General features: G+C 48.0%; 1 protein-coding gene and 1 long non-coding RNA gene across 3 annotated transcripts; one reads left to right on the top strand and one right to left on the bottom strand.

Annotated features, from left to right (window-relative positions):
* Positions 1–29: 29 nt before the first annotated feature.
* Positions 30–6,558, top strand: LOC117069375 (acyl-coenzyme A thioesterase 2, mitochondrial-like). Its single transcript, XM_033187567.1, is given in 4 exon segments — positions 30–624; positions 626–660; positions 4,274–4,480; positions 5,814–6,558. Coding segments are annotated over 4 exon segments (1,380 nt in total). The 5' UTR covers positions 30–91; the 3' UTR covers positions 6,419–6,558.
* Positions 6,559–11,406: 4,848 nt separating this feature from the next.
* LOC117069377 lies at positions 11,407–16,566 on the bottom strand. 2 transcript variants are annotated; one of them, XR_004431522.1, is made up of 3 exons: positions 16,510–16,566; positions 12,210–12,305; positions 11,407–11,680 (listed from the first exon to the last, which is right to left on the bottom strand). It is a non-coding gene; the product is annotated as an uncharacterized LOC117069377 (long non-coding RNA). The 2 variants fall into 2 exon arrangements; XR_004431521.1 differs by lacking the exon at positions 16,510–16,566 and having other exon boundaries at positions 12,210–13,538.
* Between the last annotated feature and the right edge of the window lie 3,175 nt (positions 16,567–19,741).

Raw genomic sequence — 19,741 nt, 5'->3', positions numbered from 1 at the left:
GGCGCTTAGCCTGCGACGGTAGCCTTAGAGAATCTCTAACAAGCTTCTTTCTCCCCACCCCGGTTCAGTTGTTCCCAGGTCTGAATTCAAAATGGCCTCATCTCCTGCTGTCCTTCGAGCGTCCCGGCTGTACCCATGGAGCCTGAAGAGTTGGGCGCAGTTGCTGGGGTCTCCACAGATGAAGCAGGTTGGCCGAATCATTAGGGTTCCTGCTCGGATGGCAGCAACGCTGATCCTGGAGCCCGCCGGCCGCTGCTGCTGGGACTAGCCGGTGCGAACCGCCGTGCGCGGCCTAGCTCCGGAGCAGCCGGTCACGCTGCGCGCGTCCTTGCGAGACGAGAAGGGCGCGCTTTTCCAGGCCCACGCGCGCTACCGCGCCGACGCACGCGGCGAGCTGGACCTGGAGCGCGCGCCCGCGCTGGGCTGCAGCTTCGCGGGGCTTGAGCCCATGCGGCTGCTCTGGGCCTCGGAGCCCGAGAAACCCTTGCTGCGGCTGGTGAAGCGCGACGTGCGAACGCCCTTGGCCGTGGAGCTGGAGGTGCTGGATGGCCACGACCCCGAGCCCGGGCGGCTGCTGTGCCGGGCGCGGCACGAGCGTGACTTCCTCCCTCCGGGGGTGCGGCGCGGGCCGGGTGCGCGGGACTCTTTTCCTGCCTCCAGGTGAGTCACCTCTGATACTTGTTCCCGTCTGCCCAACCCTGTTCCTGCGCTTTTCACTTTGTGTGTGTGTGTGTGTGTGTGTTTCGCACCCCCGCCTCCCCGCTGCTCTTTTCACTTTGTGTGTGTCTCTCCCCACCCCACCCCCCGGCCGGGCTATATTGCCCAGGCAGGTCTCGAACTCCTGGTCTCAAGCTATCCTGCCACCTCTGCCTCCCTAAGAGCTGGGATTACAGGGTGAGCCACCGCACCCGGCCCTCTGAGGGGAGTTACACTTACTTTTTTGTTTTTTATTTTTTCGTGCCTGCCCTTTTCACACGGAGAAAGGATGTAGCTTCCAACATTCCGAAGGTTAGTGTGAGGAGACAGGAATGGAATGGAAAGCTGGTTGGGGATATGCCTCTGCCGCTCCAAAACTGAGAGGTCCCTCAACCTAGTGTTCAGTTAAAAGACATTGTAAGGGCGGGGCGCGATGGCTCAGGCCTGTAATCCCAGCACTTTGGGAGGCCGAGGTGGGCGGGTCACGAGATCAGGAGATCGAGGCCATCCTGGCTACCATGGTGAAACCCCGTCTCTACTAAAAATACAAAAAATTAGCCGGGCGTGGTAGCGGGAGCCTGTAGTCCCAGCTACTCAGGAGGCTGAGGCAGGAGAGTGACTTGAACCCGAGAGGCGGAGTTTGCAGTGAGCCGAGATCGCACCACTGTACTCCAGCCTGGGCGGCAGAGGGAGACTCCGTCTCAAAAAAAAAAAAAAAAAAAAAAAATTGTAAGGAAAGGGAAAAGACACTTATAATATTAAAAACAAGAAAACAAAACAACAAAAAAACAGGCCGTTCCCGGTGGCTAACGCCTGTAATCCTAGCACTTTGGGACGCTGAGGCAGGCGGATCACCTGCGGTCAGGAGTTCAAGACCAGCCTGGCCAACGTGGTGAAAACCCTGTCTTTACTAAAAATACAAAAATTAGCCAGGCGTGGTAGTGCAATGCCTATAGTCCCAGCCAGCCAGGAGACTGAGGCAGGAGAATCGCTGGAACCTGGGAGGCAGAGGATACAGTGAGCCAAGATCACACCATTGCACTCCAGCCTGCGGGACAAGAAAGAGTGAAACTCCATGTAAAAAAAAAAACAACAACAACCACAACCACCACCAAAAAAAAGGGTAGTTTGAATTTTTTAATGTTCTTATGTATTGACCAGGAAGCCACTTTTTTTTTTTTAATAAAAATAATTCCGACTGGTTTTCTCACTGTATTTCCATGGCAGCCAGGAGGTGCCAGGTGGCTGGGCCTGTGAGGACACGGAGGTTACGGTGCCTGCTTGCCCACCCTTGCTCCAGCTGCAGATGCTGCCCCCTGCAGGGCTGCTGCCTAGCTCCCCGCTGGCTGTCTATGATCTCCCTCCTGTTGTCACTCCAGGAGGGCAGCCGCCTCCTTGTGCAGGGTAGGATGAGGTACTGATTGTGGCCTCTCCTCTTGGCCTCGAATGGTATCCTTGTCATCAGTGAGCAAGTCCCCAAAGACCACGGTCTTGTCCATTGTCAGGATAATTTGCTCCACAAACTGGGGCTCCAGGTGCCACTCTAACCCAGGTGCTTCTCACGCACACAGTGGTCATACTTCGGCAGGGGCTGGTGCAGTATGTAGACCTCTGTGTTTTGCATGTGCTTCATCTCGCAAAGCCCTCTGGGATTGGGCTCCACGTCTAAGGAAAAGCCTAGGGCTTCACACCCATGGGCCACTTTATCCACCAGGTCCGGCAGCAGGGTGCGGTACTGCTTCCAGGCCAGGAAGCTGCGGCGCTGCTGCAGTGTCACAGGCAGCTCCCTGAGGAGGGGCAGCTGAAGCCCAGCAGGAGGCCGTCTGGAAGCTGCCAGCACGCGGTCCCTGTCCATCAGCACACGCATGGGCTGTGCTCATGGCTGCTGGGGCACTGGGGTTTCTCGGGATCCCAGCGGCATGGGGCCCACAAATGTTCTTTTAAAAGTTTCTCATTTTTGCAACTTTTCTTTCAACTCCCACGGTATGTTCAGGTTTATGTAAATTAGCATTTATAATAGGAAGGCCTCTTGCTGTCCAGTGGAAATTTGAGGTTACTGGATACTTTTATATTACATAAAGAGCAATCAGCCAATGTAAAAATGAAATGATGTTTATCCTTATTAATAAATGCAAAATAAAACAACAGAGGACATTTCACACCCTCAGAGGTGGCTGACTTTTAGAAGCCAGCATTATCAATTGCTGACCAGTGTGTGGAGGAAATGAAACTCACTGCTAGAAGGATTCAACATGTTCATCTACTCTGGGAAACAATTTGTCTGAACTTATACAGTTAAATATCTTATTCTACTAGTACATGTGCACCAGGAGGCATATTCCTTATAAGAGGAAAGCCATTGCAGATGAGCAGTCTGGGTTAATTTAAAAAAGCAAAGAGCAAAGCCAACTGGAAACAGCCCAAATGTCCATCAACAATAGACCAGATTAATAAAGTGAGATATATTTCCAGCGGTAAAACTGATTGAACTACAGCTATAAGAATCAACATCTATCAAGATATTCAAAATAAAAGAAGGAAAAAAAGAACATGGATGAATCTCCAAACCACTGTTGAGTGAAACAGTCAAACCCTAGGAGAACACAGACAGTATCATTCCATTTAGATACAATTCAAAAAATAGGCACAATAAAATATTGTTTAAGGTACATATCTAAGTGGTAATACTATAAAATCAAAGGGAGTGATACACAGAAAGTCCAGGATACTGGAAAGTGAGGAAAGGGCACAGGGGTCTGTGGGACTTTGGTGGTTTGAGGGTATCAGCACTGAACTATTTCTTGAAGTGTTGCCCATAAGGTGTTTACATTCTTTTTTTTTTTTTCTCTTGAGACAGCATCTCGCTCTTTCCCCCAGGCTGGAGTGCAGTGGCGCAATCTTAGCTCACTGCAACCTCTGCCTCCCAGGTTCAAGCGATTCTCCTCCCTCAGCCTCCCGAGTAGCTGGGATTACAGGTGCCCGCCACCACACCAGGTTAATTTTTGTATTTCTAGTAGAGACGGGGTTTCCCCATGATGGCCAGGCTGGTGTCGAATTCCTGATCTCAGGTGATCCACCTGTCTCAGCCTCCCAAAGGGCTGGGATTACACGAGTGAGCCACTGCACCTAGCCTGCGTTATTTATTTTTCTTGTGTGAAATACAAACCTTTAATGTAAATGGTAAAAATATTCAATAGGTGAAGTCATTCGGAATGAGTACCCTTTTAAGTCTGTCTCTGTTGAATAAGTGCATTCTGTTGAGTGCACTGGAGAGGCATTTGTGCTCTTGTACGTAGCAGTCTTTCTTGCTGTTTCTTGGTGGTGCACCATTAGATGGATTCATTCACCAGTCAAAGGACATATGGGTTGTTTCCAGTCTGGTTATAATGAGTAAAGTCATTGTCAACACTTGCCAGAAGTTTCTGGATGAACACAGATTTTCATTTCTCGTGGGAAGATACCTAGGAGTGGGATTGCTGGGTCACGTGTATGGTGAGTGTGTGTTTAACTTGATAAGAAACCATCCAGCTGTTTCAGGAATAGCTTAGCTTTGCGTTTTGCTTTGTTTCTTCCCAAGAACCTGGGCCCTTTCCTGGGATTGTGGACATACTCGGAACTGGAGGTGGCCTGCTGGAGTATCGGGCTAGTCTGCTGGCTGGGAAGGGTTTTGCTGTGATGGCTCTGGCTTATTATAACTATGAAGACCTCCCCAAGACCATGGACATCCTCCATCTGGAGTACTTTGAAGAAGCCGTGAACTACTTGCTCAGTCATCCTGAGGTTAGTTCTTCTCTCAGATTTATGGGCTATGATGTATCAGGTCTCTTCTTGAATGGTCTGCGTGTTCACAGAAGTTGGCTCATTCATGACAGCCATTCCCTACCCCAACACACACTACCTTTTTTAGTCACTTCTTACAGTGTCTTTTTTTTTTTTTTTGAGATGGAGTCTCACTCTGTTGCCAGGCTGGAGTCCAGTGTTGTGATCTTAGCTTACTGCAACCTCCACATCCCAAGTTCAAGTGATTCTTGTGCCTCAGCTTCCCGAGTAGCTGGGATTGCAGGCACCTGCCACCATGCTCGGCTAATTTTGTGTTTTTAGTAGAAGTGGGGTTTCACAATATTGGTCAGGCTGGTCTTGAACTCCTGACTTCAAATGATCCACCTGCCTTGGCCTCCCAAAGTGCTGGTTTACAGGCATGAGCCACTGTGCCTGGCCTAATTTTTGTATTTTTTTTTTTTAGTAGAGATGGGGTTTTGCCATGTTGGCCAGGCTGGTCTCAAACTCCTGACCTCAAGTGATCTGCCCACCTCGGCCTCCCAGAGTGCTGGAATTACAGGCGTGAGCCACCACACTTGGCCTCTTAAAGACAGTTTCTATGCAATTCTGTATTACTGTATTTTCTGCTAGTAAATATACTCATAGTTGGTATTATACAATTTTAAATTCCAGTATGTTTTTTCTTTCTTTCTTTTTTTTTCTTTTTTTTTTGAGATGGAGTCTTGCTGTTGTCAACTAGGCTGGAGTGCAATGGCATGATCTAGGCTTTACTGCAACCTGCACCTCCTGGGTTCAATCGATTCTCCTGCCTCAGCCTCCCGAGTAGCTGGGACTACAGGTGCATGCCACTACTGCCTGGCTAATTTTTGTATTTGTAGTAGAGATGGGGTTTCACCATATTGGCCAGGCTGGTCTCAAACTCCTGACCTCAAGTGATCCACCCGCCTCAGCCTCCAAAGTGTTGGGATTACAGGCGTGAGCCACCACGCCCAGCCATGAAATGATGTACTTGTTGATGATGACTCAGTTTAGTTATGACAGTGGGAATGGGTGGCTCAGGTGGGAGAGAGAAAAAGATCATGGGAGATAGGAGATTAAGGAACTGAGAAACCAGAGTGGTTGATAGATCTTCCACATGGTTATCACCAAGAGTGGTGATGGAGAAATTGTGGAAAGGAAGAGATAGAGGGGAGGTAAATTCCCAAAGCTGCAAATCTGGGTAAATGGCAGAACCCAGATTCAGACTCAGGTTCAAGTAACTTCCAGGGTGGGCACAACTCACCGTATTCCACTGTTTGTGAAGTCATTCTTCTTCTTTTTCCTTGTGCCTTTCTCAGGTAAAAGTCCAGGAGTTGGGCTGCTTGGAATTTCCAAAGGGGGTGAGCTCTGCCTTTCCATGGCCTCTTTCCTGAAGGGCATCACAGCCGCTGTCATCATCAACGGCTCTGTGGCCAATGTTGGGGGAACCTTACACTACAAGGGTGAGAGCCTGCCCCCTGTGGGCGTCAACAGAAATCGCATCAAGGTGACCAAAGATGGCTATGCAGACATTGTGGATATCCTGAACAGCCCTTTGGAAGGACCTGACCAGAAGAGTTTCATTCCTGTGGAAAGGGCAGAGAGCACCTTCCTGTTCCTGGTAGGTCAGGATGACCACAACTGGAAGAGTGAGTTCTATGCTAATGAGGCCTGTAAACGCTTGCAGGCCCATGGGAGGAGAAAGCCCCAGATCATCTGTTACGCAGGGGCGGGACACTATATTGAGCCTCCTTACTTCCCGCTGTGCCAGGCTTCCCTGCATGTCTTGGTGGGCAGTCCTGTTATCTTCGGAGGGGAGCCCAGGGCTCATGCCATGGCTCAGGTGGATGCTTGGAAACAACTCCAGACTTTCTTCCACAAACACTTGGGTGGCCAAGAGGGGACAATCCCAGCAAAACTGTAATTTTATTGATCATGTGGCCTTTCTGTTGCTAATCTCTCCTGGAAACATCTGCCACATTTAGTATGTGTATGTGTATTCATTGTTCCTTTTTAATAACTGCTTAAAGTTTCTCCCCCTCATTAAAATGAATTTACCAGTAAGAATGAGTTTTTAAGATTTTTATAAACTGTACACTTTATCAGTTTGGGAAGGGAGTAACTGTAGAAAACAGAAGAAGTGGAAAAAGTCTCTTCTTCCTATCAGAACACACAACTGATAAGGCTTTAGTTCTGAAAGGAAAAGTGAGTAACGTCAATTAACAGTGTCTGGTACATGAATGGAGTTCAATAGTTATGTACTGAATGAGTATAAATGAGCCAGGCATGGTGGCTCACACCTGTAATCTTAACACTTTGGCAGGCCGAGGTGGGTGGATCACTTGAGGTCAGGAGTTTGAGACCAACCTGGCCAATGTGGTGAAACCCCATCTCTACTAAAATACAAAAAATGAGCCGGGCGTAGTGGTGTGCACCTGTAGTCCTAGGTATTCGGGAGGCTGAGGCAGGAGAATTGATTGAACCCAGGAGGTGGAGGTTATAGTAAGAAGAGATTGCACTACTACCCTCCAGCCCGGGCAACAGAGGAAGACTCTGCCTCCACAATTAATTAATTAGTTAATTAATTAAATTATTACCTACTGTGGGAGAAAAGCACATAATATAAAAAGTATATCAGATTTGAGTTTCTCCTTTAAGAATGGAAGTTAACATCTTGCCTATAAACTGATTACTAGTTAGATATAAAACTACTAAAAATTTTAAAAACAAATACTTTTTTCTTTGATATCTTCTCCTTGGATTAATAAGGATTCTCCTAGTGCAAATAAATTTTACGTTCCTGTTTATACATATGGACCTTTAGGATTTAACTGTTTCAAAAGCTGATAAAACATTAGTTAGATGAATTACATAAGTGATTTTTACAATGATAAATGTGAAATAAAATAACAATTTAGGCTTGGCATGGTGGCTCACACTTGTAATGCCAGCACTTTGGGAAGCCAAGACAGGTGGATTGCTTGAGCTCAGGAGTTCAAGACAAGCCTGGGCAACATGGCAAAACCCTGTCTCTACAAACAAATAGCCAGACATCGTGGCGCATGCCTATAGTCCCAGCTACTTGGGAGGCTGAGGTGGGAGAAATGCTTGAACCCGGGAGTCAGAGATTGCAGTGAGTGAAGATCGTGCTACTGCGCTCCAGCCCGGGCGACAGCAAGACAGTCTCAAAAAAAAAAAAAACAAAGAAAAGAAAATCTTTATAACACTTGATATAAATAGTTCCACAATAAACTTGGTTTTCTTAAACCTTAGTTGTATTTAAAGGAAAAAAACCCTTTATTTTCTTTCCTTTTTTTTTGGAGGCAGGGTCTCACTCTGTTGCCCAGGCTGGAGTGCGGCACAGTCACGGCTCACTGCAGCCTCAACCTTGTAGGTTTAAGCAATCCTCCCACCTCAGCCTCCCTTGCAGCTGAGACCACAGGTATACACTACTATGCCTGACTAGTTTTTAATTTTTTTTACAGATGGGGTCTCCCAATGTTGCCCAGGCTAGTCTTGAATTACTGAGCTCAAACATTCTTCCTGCGTCAGCCTCCCAAAGTGCTGAAATTACAGGTGTGAGCCACCGCTGCCAGCTTCCGGCACCTTTTTTTCTGAAGGAATTCATGGTTTTGTAGCAGTAGAATATAACCAGATCTACAGTAGAGAGCTGATATCCTGAGATGAAGCTACCTCCTGTGTTACTCTGCAACCCAGGAATGCAGCTGGTGCCATGTCTGTCCAAACTTCCACAAGAATGCCAGTGCTGGGCACGGAGCCCCATTTAGAGTACCATGACCCGAGGCTCTGAGAACTCTTAGAGATGATGCAATCTGGGACAGTTCCCATAGCTGGCCTGGCCAAGTCCCACCCCAAGATGCCAGGCCACAACACAAAATTTCAGGTCGATTATATAATATATGACTCTCTTAGAAAAGTGCAGTAGTTTATTAGTAGATGCTGGATCCCAAACTTGAGTCTGCTGAAGCCCTTTTGAGACCTTAGGGACCCTATTGCCCATTCTTAGATATCTGGGCTGGTGAATATTAGATTCAGAAGCACCACAGATGAGTTGGTGGGTGTAGAAGCACATGCCTGTAATCCCAGCTACATGGGAGGCTGAGGCAGTAGGATTGCTTGAGCACAGGAGTTCAAGACCAGCCTGGGTAACATAGTGGGACACCATCTTATAAAAACAATTTTTTTTTGAGACACAGTCTCACTCAGGCTGGAGTACAATGGCTTAATCTTGGCTCACTGCAACCTCCACCACCTAGATTCTAGTGATTCTCCTGCCTCAGCCTCCCAAGTAGTTGAGATTACAGGCACCCACCACCACACCCATCTAAATTTTGTATTTTTAGTAGAGATGAGGTTTTGCCATGTTGGTCAGGCTGGTCTTGAACTCCTGACCTCAGGTGATCCACCCGGCTTGGCCTCCCAAAGTGCCGGGATTATAGGTGTGACCCACCGTGCCTGGCAAAAAAATGTTTTAATAACATGAAAAATTTTAAAAAGCACCACAGGGGTCAGATTACCTATCAGCCTCTTGACATTTCGTCTTTTTTTTTTTTTTTTTTGAGACAAGATCTAACTCTGTCACCTAGGCTAGAGTGCAGTGGCAGTGACATGATCTCAGCTCACTACAGTCTCAATCTCTAAGGCTCAACTGATCTTCCCACCTCAGCCCCCTGAGTAGCTGGGACTGCAGACACATGCCACCATGCCCAGCTCATTTTTGTATTTTGGCAGAGACAGGGTTTCACCATGTTGCCCAGGCTGGTCTCAAACTTCTGGGCTCAAGCAATCCGCCCATCTTGGCCTACCATACTGCTTGGATTACAGGCATGAGCAACCGGGCCCAGCCTAGTTAGTCTTTATTAGTTATTTGACAGGCATCTTTCTTTTCATTTTCAACCCATGCACACTGTGAACTTTGTAAAATATACAGAAAAGTTCATTAAACTCACATGCTCCATAATGATTCATTTATTTATTTTAAAATAGAGGCCGGGTGCGGTGGCTTATGCCTGTAATCCCGGCGCTTTGGGAGGCCAAGGCGGGCAGATCACCTGAGGTCAAGAGTTGGAGACCAACCTGACCAACATGATGAAACCCCATCTCTACTAAAAATACAAAAAATTAGCTGGGCACGGTGGCAGCCTCCTGTAGTCCCAGCTACTTGGGAGACTAAGATAAGAGAAATGCATGAACCTGGGAGGCGGAGCTTGCAGTGAGCCGAGACATGTCACTGCACTCCAGCCTGGGCAACAGAGCCATACTCTGTCTCAATAAAATAAAATAAAATAGGCCAGGCGCGGTGGCTCAAGCCTGTAATCCCAGCCCTTTGGGAGGCCAAGACGGGTGGATTACGAGGTCAGGAGATCGAGACCATCCTGGCTAACACGGTGAAACCCTGTCTCTACTAAAAAATACAAAAAACTAGCCAGGCGAGGTGGCGGGTGCCTGTAGTCCCAGCTACTCGGGAGGCTGAGGCAGGAGAATGGCGTGAACCCAGGAGGTGGAGCTTGCAGTGAGCCGAGATCGCGCCACTGCACTCCAGCCTGGGTGACAGAGCAAGACTCCGTCTCAAAAAAAAAATAAATAAAAATAAAATAAAATAAAAATTAGCCAGGTGTGGTGGCATGTGCCTGTAATCCCAGCTACTTGGGAGGCTGAGACAGGAGAATCTCTTGAACCCAGGAGGCAGAGGTTGCAGTGAGCCCAGATCACGCCATTGCACTCTAGACTAGGCAACAAGAAGGAAACTCTGTCTCAAAAAAAAAAAAGGCCGGGTGCAGTGGCTCACGCCTGTAGTCCCAGCCCTTTGAGAGGCCCAGGCGAGCGGATCATGAGGTCGGGAGTTTGAGACCAGCCTGGCCAACATGGTGAAACCCCATCTCTACTAAAAATACAAACATTAGCCGGGCGTGGTCCCGGGCGCCTGCAGTCCTAGCTACTCGAGACGCTGTGGTGGGTGAATGACTTGAAACCGGAAGGCGGAGGTTGTGGTGAGCCGAGATCATGCCACCGCACTCCAGCCTGGGTGAAAGGGCGAAACTCCATCTCAAAAAAAAAAGAGAGATGGTGTCTCCCTATGTTGCCCCTGCTGGTCTTAAACTCCTGGGCTTAGGCAATCTTCCCACCTTGGCCTCTCCCAAAGTGCTGGGATTACAGGCATGCACCACTGCACCTGACCATCATGAATAATTTTAAAGGGAACCACCATGTAACCAATACCCAAGTCCAATGGGCATGGTTTTTAAAAGCATATTTCAAGTGTACAACGTGGACCAGGCACAGTAGCTCAGGCCTGTAATTCCATCACTTTGGGAGGCTGAGGTGGGTGGATCACTTGAAGTCAGGAGTTCGAGAGCAGCCTGGCCAACATAGTAAAACTCCATCTCTGCCAAAAAATACAAAAATTTGCCAGGCGTGGTGGTGTGCACCTGTAGTCCCAGCTACTTGGGAGGCTGAGGTGGGTGAATCACTTGAACCTGGGAAGTGGAGGTTGCAATGAGCCAAGATTGTTACTGCATTCTAGCCTGGACAACAGAGCGAGACCCTATCTCATAAAATAAAGTGTACAAAGTGATGGGTGGGGGTGAGGGTTGTTTTTGTTTTAAGAGTCAGGCTCTGGCCAGGCTGGAGTGCAGTGGCACTATCATAGCTTATTGCAGCCTCAAACCCCTGAGGGCTCAACCCATCCTCCCACTTCAGCCTCCTGAGTAGCTGAGACTATAGGCACTTGCCACCATGCCCAGCTAATTTTTAATTTTTTGCAGAAACAGGGTCTTATTATGTCGCCTAGGCTGGTCTCAAACTCCTGGCCTCAAGTGATCCTCCTGTAATCAGTAAAAGGGTCCAACTGCTTGCCACTTGTAAAAAGAAGCCAATATAATAAGAGTAAGGTGTGATAAAGAGAGTGAGTTTTATTATCCATGCTAGCAAGGGGAGGAGTGAGTGTAATTATTTGCAAATATTTCCACTCTTCAATTTGTGAAGGGAATCCAGGAGTTTTTGAAGAGAGAGTTTGGAGTGCAGAAGAGGCAGCAGAACTAGGAGTTGTCGGGTGGCGTGACCTGCTCCAGTGGCTTGTCTTGAATATTGTTTCATCTGGTGAAGGAGCCAGTGCCATCATTGTGGCTAGAGGTGTCTGGTCCCTATCCAGATCCAGCCCCTGAAGCTGAAGGACATGTATGACCAGGTTAATGGTGTGTACTTAACAAGCATCTAGGTAAATACATGTGCATGAGGCATGAAAGCACAGAATGGGAAAAGAAAGGGCGTGGAGGTTCAGCACATTCAGAGGCTGTATTTCAAGATGAAAGGAAACATGCATGCAGCTGGTCTCAGAGTTATATCTTGAGACTCGTTGTGGGAGGAGAAAGGGGGAAAGGAAAAAAAAGTCTTAAGGTTTGAGGCTAAGCTGCTAACCTGCTTAGTTACACTCCCACGTTGGCCTCTCAAAGTGCTGGGATTATAGGCGGGAACCACTGTGCCAACGCAATGTGATGTTTTGATATGTGTATATTAACACACTGTGAAAGGATTCCTGCAATCCAGGTAATTAACCTATCCATCACCTCACATCTTTCTCTCTCTCCTTTTTTTTTTTTTTTCCAGTAGTGAGGACACTTGTCTTAGTCTGTTCAACTGCTGTAACAAAATGTCTTAAGACTGGGTAATTTACAAACAACAAATGTATTGCTCACAATTTTGGAGGCCAGGAAATCCAAGATCAAGCCACCAGCAGATCTGGTGTCCGGTGAGGGCCTGTCCCTCATAGATGGCACCATCTTGTGTCCTACCTAGTGGAAAGAGCAAGGCAGTTCTCTTCAACCTGTTGTATAAGGGCACCAATCCCATTAATGAGGGTCCCACCATCATGACAGTCACTTCCCAAATGCCTCGTGATGTGTGTGTGTGTGTATCTCAGGGGTCCGAGGCCTCAATTTCCTCATCTATACAATGGGTATAACAACAATCGCATCTTGTTGGGAGGAATTAACAATCATGCATCACGCCCTGGGCATCAGGCTTCAATGTATTAGCTATTAGGGCTAATTATGATTTAATATTTTAAACACCACCAGGAAGTAGAGAACATTCCTGTCACATTCTACAGAAAAAGAAATTGAAGCAGGGGGCAAAGCTATTTGCCAAGATCATAGATCCTGCAAGCCAATGGCAAGGCAGGATCTGAACCTGAGGCTTCAGATCCTGGGGTTTTATCTGATTAAATAGCAAGAGAGTGCTGAGATTTTTTTGCTGGTGGACAGTGCCTGAGGCAAGCCATTTTGAGAGCATCTGGGCCACTTGGGGAATTGAATCTTTACCAGGGCCTCCCACCTCCTGTTGCCCCTTCTCTGCAGGTGACCCCCCCTCCCACAGTACCACCCCAACCACTCAGAATCCCTAAGCCTTCTTCTTTGCACATGCTGAAGCTAATATTGCCCTCCACTCCACCCCAGCATCAGGCACCCTGGCCCAAGCCCTTCCCTGGGAGCCCTTCCTCCTCTCATGAGGCCTCCTTCCCAGCCCCTCAGAACAGCCTCCTTTATGAGACTGGCCAAGATCCCACTGAAACCTTCCCTATCAACTTTATAAAATTACGCAGGAAGAAGGGAGGGGGCAACATGGAAATCAGCCCAGCTTGTAGCACACACAGCATTGGTCATGAGGTCAGCTGCTCTGACCCACTTGCTCAGAGTTGTTTGCTGCCTGTTGCTCCAGAGTCACATAGACCCTGTCACAAGGTCATAGTTCCCCTTCACTGCTCTATAGATAACAGCTTGAACATTATAAAACGTTAACTTTTCCATTCGAGATATTCTTTCAGGTCCTGCGCACCAGTGAAACTGAGGCAGGATAGGTAGTTAAGGAAGTGACCGTGTTCTCGGGATGCAGCGACCATGGCACCTGTACAGTCAACACAGTGAGCCTCAGCATTCGCATTGTAATTGAGCTCATTCAAGCAAAGCTATCTTCAGTAGGGAATTTCCCCCATAGACAGCATGAGCATTTTGATGTTACGTGTCCTCAAACGGCTATTTTGCTCATTATAATAGTAGAAGACAGCCCTACGTGGAGATGTAATATGCTAGTGAGACATGTGCCATATGAACAAGCATGTACAGCTACTGCGCATGTGCACCCAGAAGACCACCCAGAACATGCCTACTAGCAACACCTCTTCCCACCACCTTATGGATAATCATGTAAGACTCTCATATAGGGAGTCTCCCTACTGCCAGTGTCTGCTGGCTCAGCCTTATGAGCAGCCTGCCTTGAATCCTCTCTCTCTCTCATGGTATACTGTCCATTCTGCACGTAACTTTCAACATATAATTTTTCCTTTGTAATAAATTACTCTATGCTGCACTTCTTTTGCCGTGTGTCTCGTTTAAATTCTTTTAAATCAAGAATATAAGAACCGAGGTGTCGCATCAGCCACCAACGAAACTGCTGATGCCAGCTTGTCAGAAGGACCCCACAGGAACTCACTAAAGAATCCAGTTTTGGCCGGGCGCGGTGGCTCACACCTATAATCCCAGTGCTTTGGGAGGCTGAGGCCGGCGGGTCACAAGGTCAGGAGTTCGAAACCAGCCTGGCCAACATAGTGAAACCCCGTCTCTACTAAAAATACAAAAATTAGCAGAGTGTGGTGGCATGTGCCTGTAGTCCCAGCTACTTGGAGGTTGAGAGGCTGAGGCAGGAGAATCACTTGAACCCGGGAGGCAGCAGTTACAGTGAGCTGACATCATGCCATTTCACTCCAGCATGGGTGACAGAGTGAGACTCCGTCTCAAAAAAAAAAAAAAAAGAATGCAGTTTCCACCTCCCGAAAACTTAATCCCCTTTACCCCATCCAATCAATGACCCCAATTTTCTAGCCCTTCACCCTCCATGATCCCTTTAAAAACCCTGCTACAGGTAGTTAGATAGACATGAGCAGGGAAAGAGAGGGCTTTTCTCCCTCACCCACTAGGAATGTCAGGTGATGGTTCGACAGTTATCACATTGCCTCTCTAAAAATGAAAATTTGCAGTCCATGCCAGAGCGCCAGAGTGAGACAAGTTCCTGATGATCCACAGCTGTTAACATTAAAGTGTTAATTGAATACAGGCACCAGGGAGAAGTAACTTCCTGGGCATGTGCATTAAGAGACAAAATGGCAGGCCGGGCGCGGCGGCTCACGTCTGTAATCCCAGCACTTTGGGAGACTGAGGTGGGTGGGTCACCTGAGGTCAGGAGTTCGAGAACAGCTTGACCAACATGGTGAAACCCCGTTTCTACTAAAAATACAAAAATTAGCTGGATGTGGTGGCACGCACCTGTATTCCCTGCTACTCAGGAGGCTGAGGCAGGAGAATCACTTGAACCCGGGAGGTAGAGGTTGCAGTGAACTGAGATCACGCCATTGTAATCCAGCCCAGGCAACAACAGCAAATCTCCATCAAAAAAAAAAAAAGGCAAAATGGCAAGGTATGACCTTTCCAGGACACTCCACTGGAAAAGGGAAGAAAGCCTCAGATGGGCATGCATACAACTTCGTAAATACACTGTGCATGCTCTCTTCCCAAGGGTAAGGAGGGCACAGAGCATGAGGGCAGCCCACCCTAAGAGAAGAATCATGAGAAAGAGGCAAGCCTATAAAGTCCTAGGATCATAGTTAAACGGGGCTCTTGACCTTCAGGTGCCCAGTCAGGTCTCTTCCAAGTGAACTTTCCTTTCTTTCATGTTCTAAAGACTTTTTAAATAAACTTCCACTCTGCTCTGAAACTCAGCTCCATCTCTTTTTCTGCCTTATGTCCCTCAGTCAAATTCTTTCTTCTGAGGAGGCCAGAACTGAAGTTGCTACAGACCTGTACAGATTCACCACCAGTAACTCAGACGCTTTCCACTGGTAACAACCCCAGCCCAGAATTCTTCAAGGAGATGGATTTGAGGGTCTCCTCCCACCACCTTGCTAGGTGCCCTGTGATCATGAAGCTCTTTCTGTGCTGCAAACACTGCTGTCTCAGTGTAATTGCTCTGTAATGGCACAGTGGGCATTCTGCAGCCTCTTCCTTGCCCAGGGCATGTTGGGAGCCCCCAGCACTGCCTGTACCATCATAAACCCACCCTGGCCCCTTTCCCAGGCTCCAAGCTCAGAGGAGGCAGAGCCTTTACTCTAACCTTCAGCATCCCCTCCCTCATCCTCATTTGCCTGCTCCTGAGCTTGGGCCCCATTTTTGAGACCCTCCTAGCCCCCATTCCTACAATCCCCTGTGTCTACACAAATCAACCTTCCCACGTCCCAACCACTGTCACCCCCAACTTAGACCAGTGCATCCCACAACTGTTCTAGCACCCCATAAACACTCCAGTGTCCCCCACTTCCTGATCCCATAACACCTTGGGCCCTCCAGACACCACCTGCTCCAGCCTGGCAGTTTGTCAACACCCTCACCCAGACCCCCAACACCCCATGCCTGTCTTATGCCATGAGTCTGGGGCCCTGACCCCCACATCTCTTGAGGGCCACCCAGGCCTGTCTCTGTGGGTAGCGCCCCCACCAGCTCCCTTCCATCCCCCATGGGCCCTATCCAGGGTTTCCCCACCCAGGCACACACTTTCCGGCATTCCTGACTCCCACTGTTCCTGGCTCATGGCCTGGCCACCTTATCTGGCTCATTTGCCACAGCCCCTGCCTGGCCCAGCAGGACAGGCCCAGGTCAGGGCAAGGACAGGTCAGCACCAGGGCTGGTGTCCCGTCCCCAAGGACACAAGCCTCCTGCTCAGGACAGTTTCTGGGGTCCTGTGCCTCCCCTTATTCTCCCCCAGGTGCCAAGTCCCCACCTATCACATTGAGGTTAGGCATGGTGGCTCACACCTGTCATCCCAGCACTTTGGGAGGCTGAGGTGGGAGGATTACCTGGGCTCAGGAGTTCAAGACCAGCCTGGGCAATATGGTGAGACCCTGTCTACTAAAAATCCAAAAAATAATTAGCCGGGCTTGGTAGTGCTCACCTGTAATCCCAGCTTCAGGGGAGGCTGAGGCAGGAGAATCACTTGGAACCCAGGAGGCCGATGTCCAGTGAGCCAGGATCGCGCCACTGCACTCCAACCTGGGCAACTAGTGGGACTAGACCTCAAAAAAAAAAAAGAAAGAAAGAAAACAGTACTATCACATTGTGTATTAGGTTTGTTAAATAAAAATTATTCTTGTGGAGGATACACAGGGAAGGGAATGAAAAAAGAAAAGTATAGGAGACCATTGTTTTGCTCTTTTTTTTTTCTTTTTTTTTTTTTTTTTTGAGATAGAGTCTTGCTCTGTCCCCCAGGCTGGAGTGCAGCAGCGCAATCTTGGCACACTGCAGCCTCCGCCTCCCAGGTTCAAGCAATTCTTGTGCCTCAGCCTCCCTAGTAGCTGGGATTACAGGCATGCGCCACCACGCCCCACTAAGGCCATTGTTTTGGACTAGGCTCTAGCACTAGGCCCCAACAGACAAGACTAAAAACCAAAATGGCATCACCCATGCTAAAGTTTCACCCAACCTAAACTGAAGTGTTACCTGGCCTTCTGAGAAATCAGGAGAGAAATAACAGCCCATTTCCCAAACATGCCAGTTTTGATCTTCAACTGTCATGACAATGAGGTTCCCCACTGCTTTAATCCTTACACAAAAGAATTAGCCAGCTGGGCATGGTGGCTCACGCATGTAATACCGGCACTTTGGGAGCCCAAGGCAGGCGGATCACTGGAGACCAGGAGTTGGAGACCAGCCTGCCCAATATGGTGAAACCCTGTTTCTATGAAAAATAAAAAAAAAAAATAGCCAGCCATGGTGGTAGGGTCCTGTAATCTTAGCTACTCAGGAGACAGTAGCAGGAGAACCGCTTGAACCAGAGAAGCAGTGGTTGCAGTGAACTGAGATAGTGCCGCTGCACTCCAGCCTGGGCAACAGAATGAGACTCCAGCTCAAAAAAGAAAAAAAAAAAAAAAGGGCTTGTCCTGTGTGGTGGCTCACACCTGTAATCCTAGCACTTTGGGAGGCCGATTGTTGAGCCCAGGAGTTCCAGACCAGCCTGAGCTATACAGTGAGACCCTATCTCTATTAAAAATAAAAAATAACAATAATGAAAAAGTAAAACAAAATTAGCCTGAAGTAACTAATCAGTTACTTTTCTGTTGTTCTGTCTCCTTGATGCCCACCTTACAAGAAAAAGTTTTGAAATGACCAGGAAGCTCTTTGTTCTTTGCTTCTGTTCTCTTCAGCTCTTCTCTGTCTATAAAAGCCAACTGCTGCTCAGCTCATCTGAAACTTACTCTATTTTATGGAATGAAGTATTGCCTGATCTTAGAATCGCAATAAAGCCAATTAAGAAATTTTTTTTTCTTTTTTTTTTTTTTTTTTTTTTGAGGCGGAGTCTCGCTCTGTCGCCCGGACTGGAGTGCAGTGGCCAGATCTCAGCTCACTGCAAGCTCCGCCTCCTGGGTTTCCGCCATTCTCCTGCCTCAGCCTCCCAAGTAGCTGGGACTACAGGCGCCCGCCACCTCGCCCGGCTAGTTTTTGTATTTTTAGTAGAGACGGGGTTTCACCGTATTAGCCAGGATGGTCTCGATCTCCTGACCTCGTGATCCGCCCGTCTCGGCCTCCCAAAGTGCTGGGATTACAGGAAATTTTTTTTTCAATTGAGATTTTTAACTAAATTAATTGCAATTTTGTCCTTTGATGGGTTCTAACATTTGAATTTAGGCTGGGTAGGGGACACCAGCATTTAGACCATAGCAACACTTAAGATCTACTGTCTTAGGAAATTTCAAGTATACAATACACTATTAACTATAGTCATGAGCAAGGGGGGAAAAAAAGCCTTTTTATCTGAGAAATGCAAGCCCCTTTAAATTATGAGGCCCAGAGAAGCACTTAAAATATGATAGCTGTCACATCTCACTCCTAGTTGAATTAATTATCTCTTGAAACCAGTTGCAATGTGGGCTCTAGATTAAGCAATGCCAAGGAGGCATGAAATGCCATATACCCAGGCCGGGCATGGTGGCTCACACCTGTAATCCTGCACTTTGGGAGGCTGAGGTGGGCAGATCACAAGGTCAGGAGTTCGAGACCAGTTTGGCATCTCTACTAAAAATACAAAAATTAAGCTGGGTGCGGTGGCTCATGCCTGTAATCCCAGCACTTTGGGAGGCTGAAGGTCAGGAGTTCGGATCATGAGGTCAGGAGTTTGAGACCAGCCTGGCCAACACGGTAATACCCCATCTCTATTAAAAATACAAAAAAAAAAAGGTCAGGCGCGGTGGCTCACGCCTGTAATCCCAGCACTTTGAGAAGCTGAGGCGGGTGGATCACAAGGTCAGGAGTTTGAGAACAGCCTGGCCAATGTGATGAAACCCGGTGTCTACTAAAAATACAAAAATTAGCCAGATGTGGTGGCCCTCGCCTGTAGTCCCAGCTACTTGGGAGGCTGAGGCAGTAGAATGGCTTGAACCCGGGAGGTGGAGGTTGCAGTGAGCCAAGATCACACCACTGCACTCCAGCCTGGGCAACAGAGTGAAACTCCATCTAAAAAACAAACATAGCCGGGCGTGGTGGCGGGCGCCTGTAGTCCCAGCTACTCGGGAGGCTGAGGCAGAAGAATGGCGTAAACCCGGGAGGCGGAGCTTGCAGTGAGCTGAGATCCGGCCACTGCACTCCAGCCTGGGTGACAGAGCGAGACTCCGTCTCAAAAATAATAATAATAATAAAATAAAATAAAATAAAAAAATAAAAAACAAACAAACAAACAAAAATTAGCAGGGTGTGGTGGCGTGCACCTGTAATCCCAGTCATTTGGGAGGCTGAGGCAGGAGAATAGCTTGAACCCAGAAGGCAGAGGTTGCAGTGAGCCAAGACCACACCAACACTGCACCACTGCACACCAGCCTGGGTGACGGAGCAAGACTCCATCTTGAAGACAAAAAGAAAAAAAAATTAGCCGGGCGTAGTGGTGCATGCCTGTAGTCCCAGCTACTTGGGAGGCTGAGGCATGAGAATTGCTTGAACCTGGGAGGCTGAAGTTGCAGTGAGCTGAGATCGCACCACTGCATTTCAGCCTGGGTGACAGAGTGAGACTCCTTCTCAAGAAAATAAAGAAATGCCATATACCCTAGAGTTAAACAGTATATAGCCAATAACTAAATGATGTTATATCTGTAAACCAATGAGAATTCCTGACAAACAACTTTTTTTTTTTTTTTTTT

This window comes from Trachypithecus francoisi, unplaced genomic scaffold, assembly GCF_009764315.1.
Source record: "Trachypithecus francoisi isolate TF-2019V2 unplaced genomic scaffold, Tfra_2.0 Lachesis_group3, whole genome shotgun sequence".
NCBI classification, from domain to species: domain Eukaryota; kingdom Metazoa; phylum Chordata; class Mammalia; order Primates; family Cercopithecidae; genus Trachypithecus; species Trachypithecus francoisi.
The sequence above is the reverse complement of the archived record's forward strand: the minus strand, read 5'-3'. Positions and strand labels throughout refer to the sequence as shown.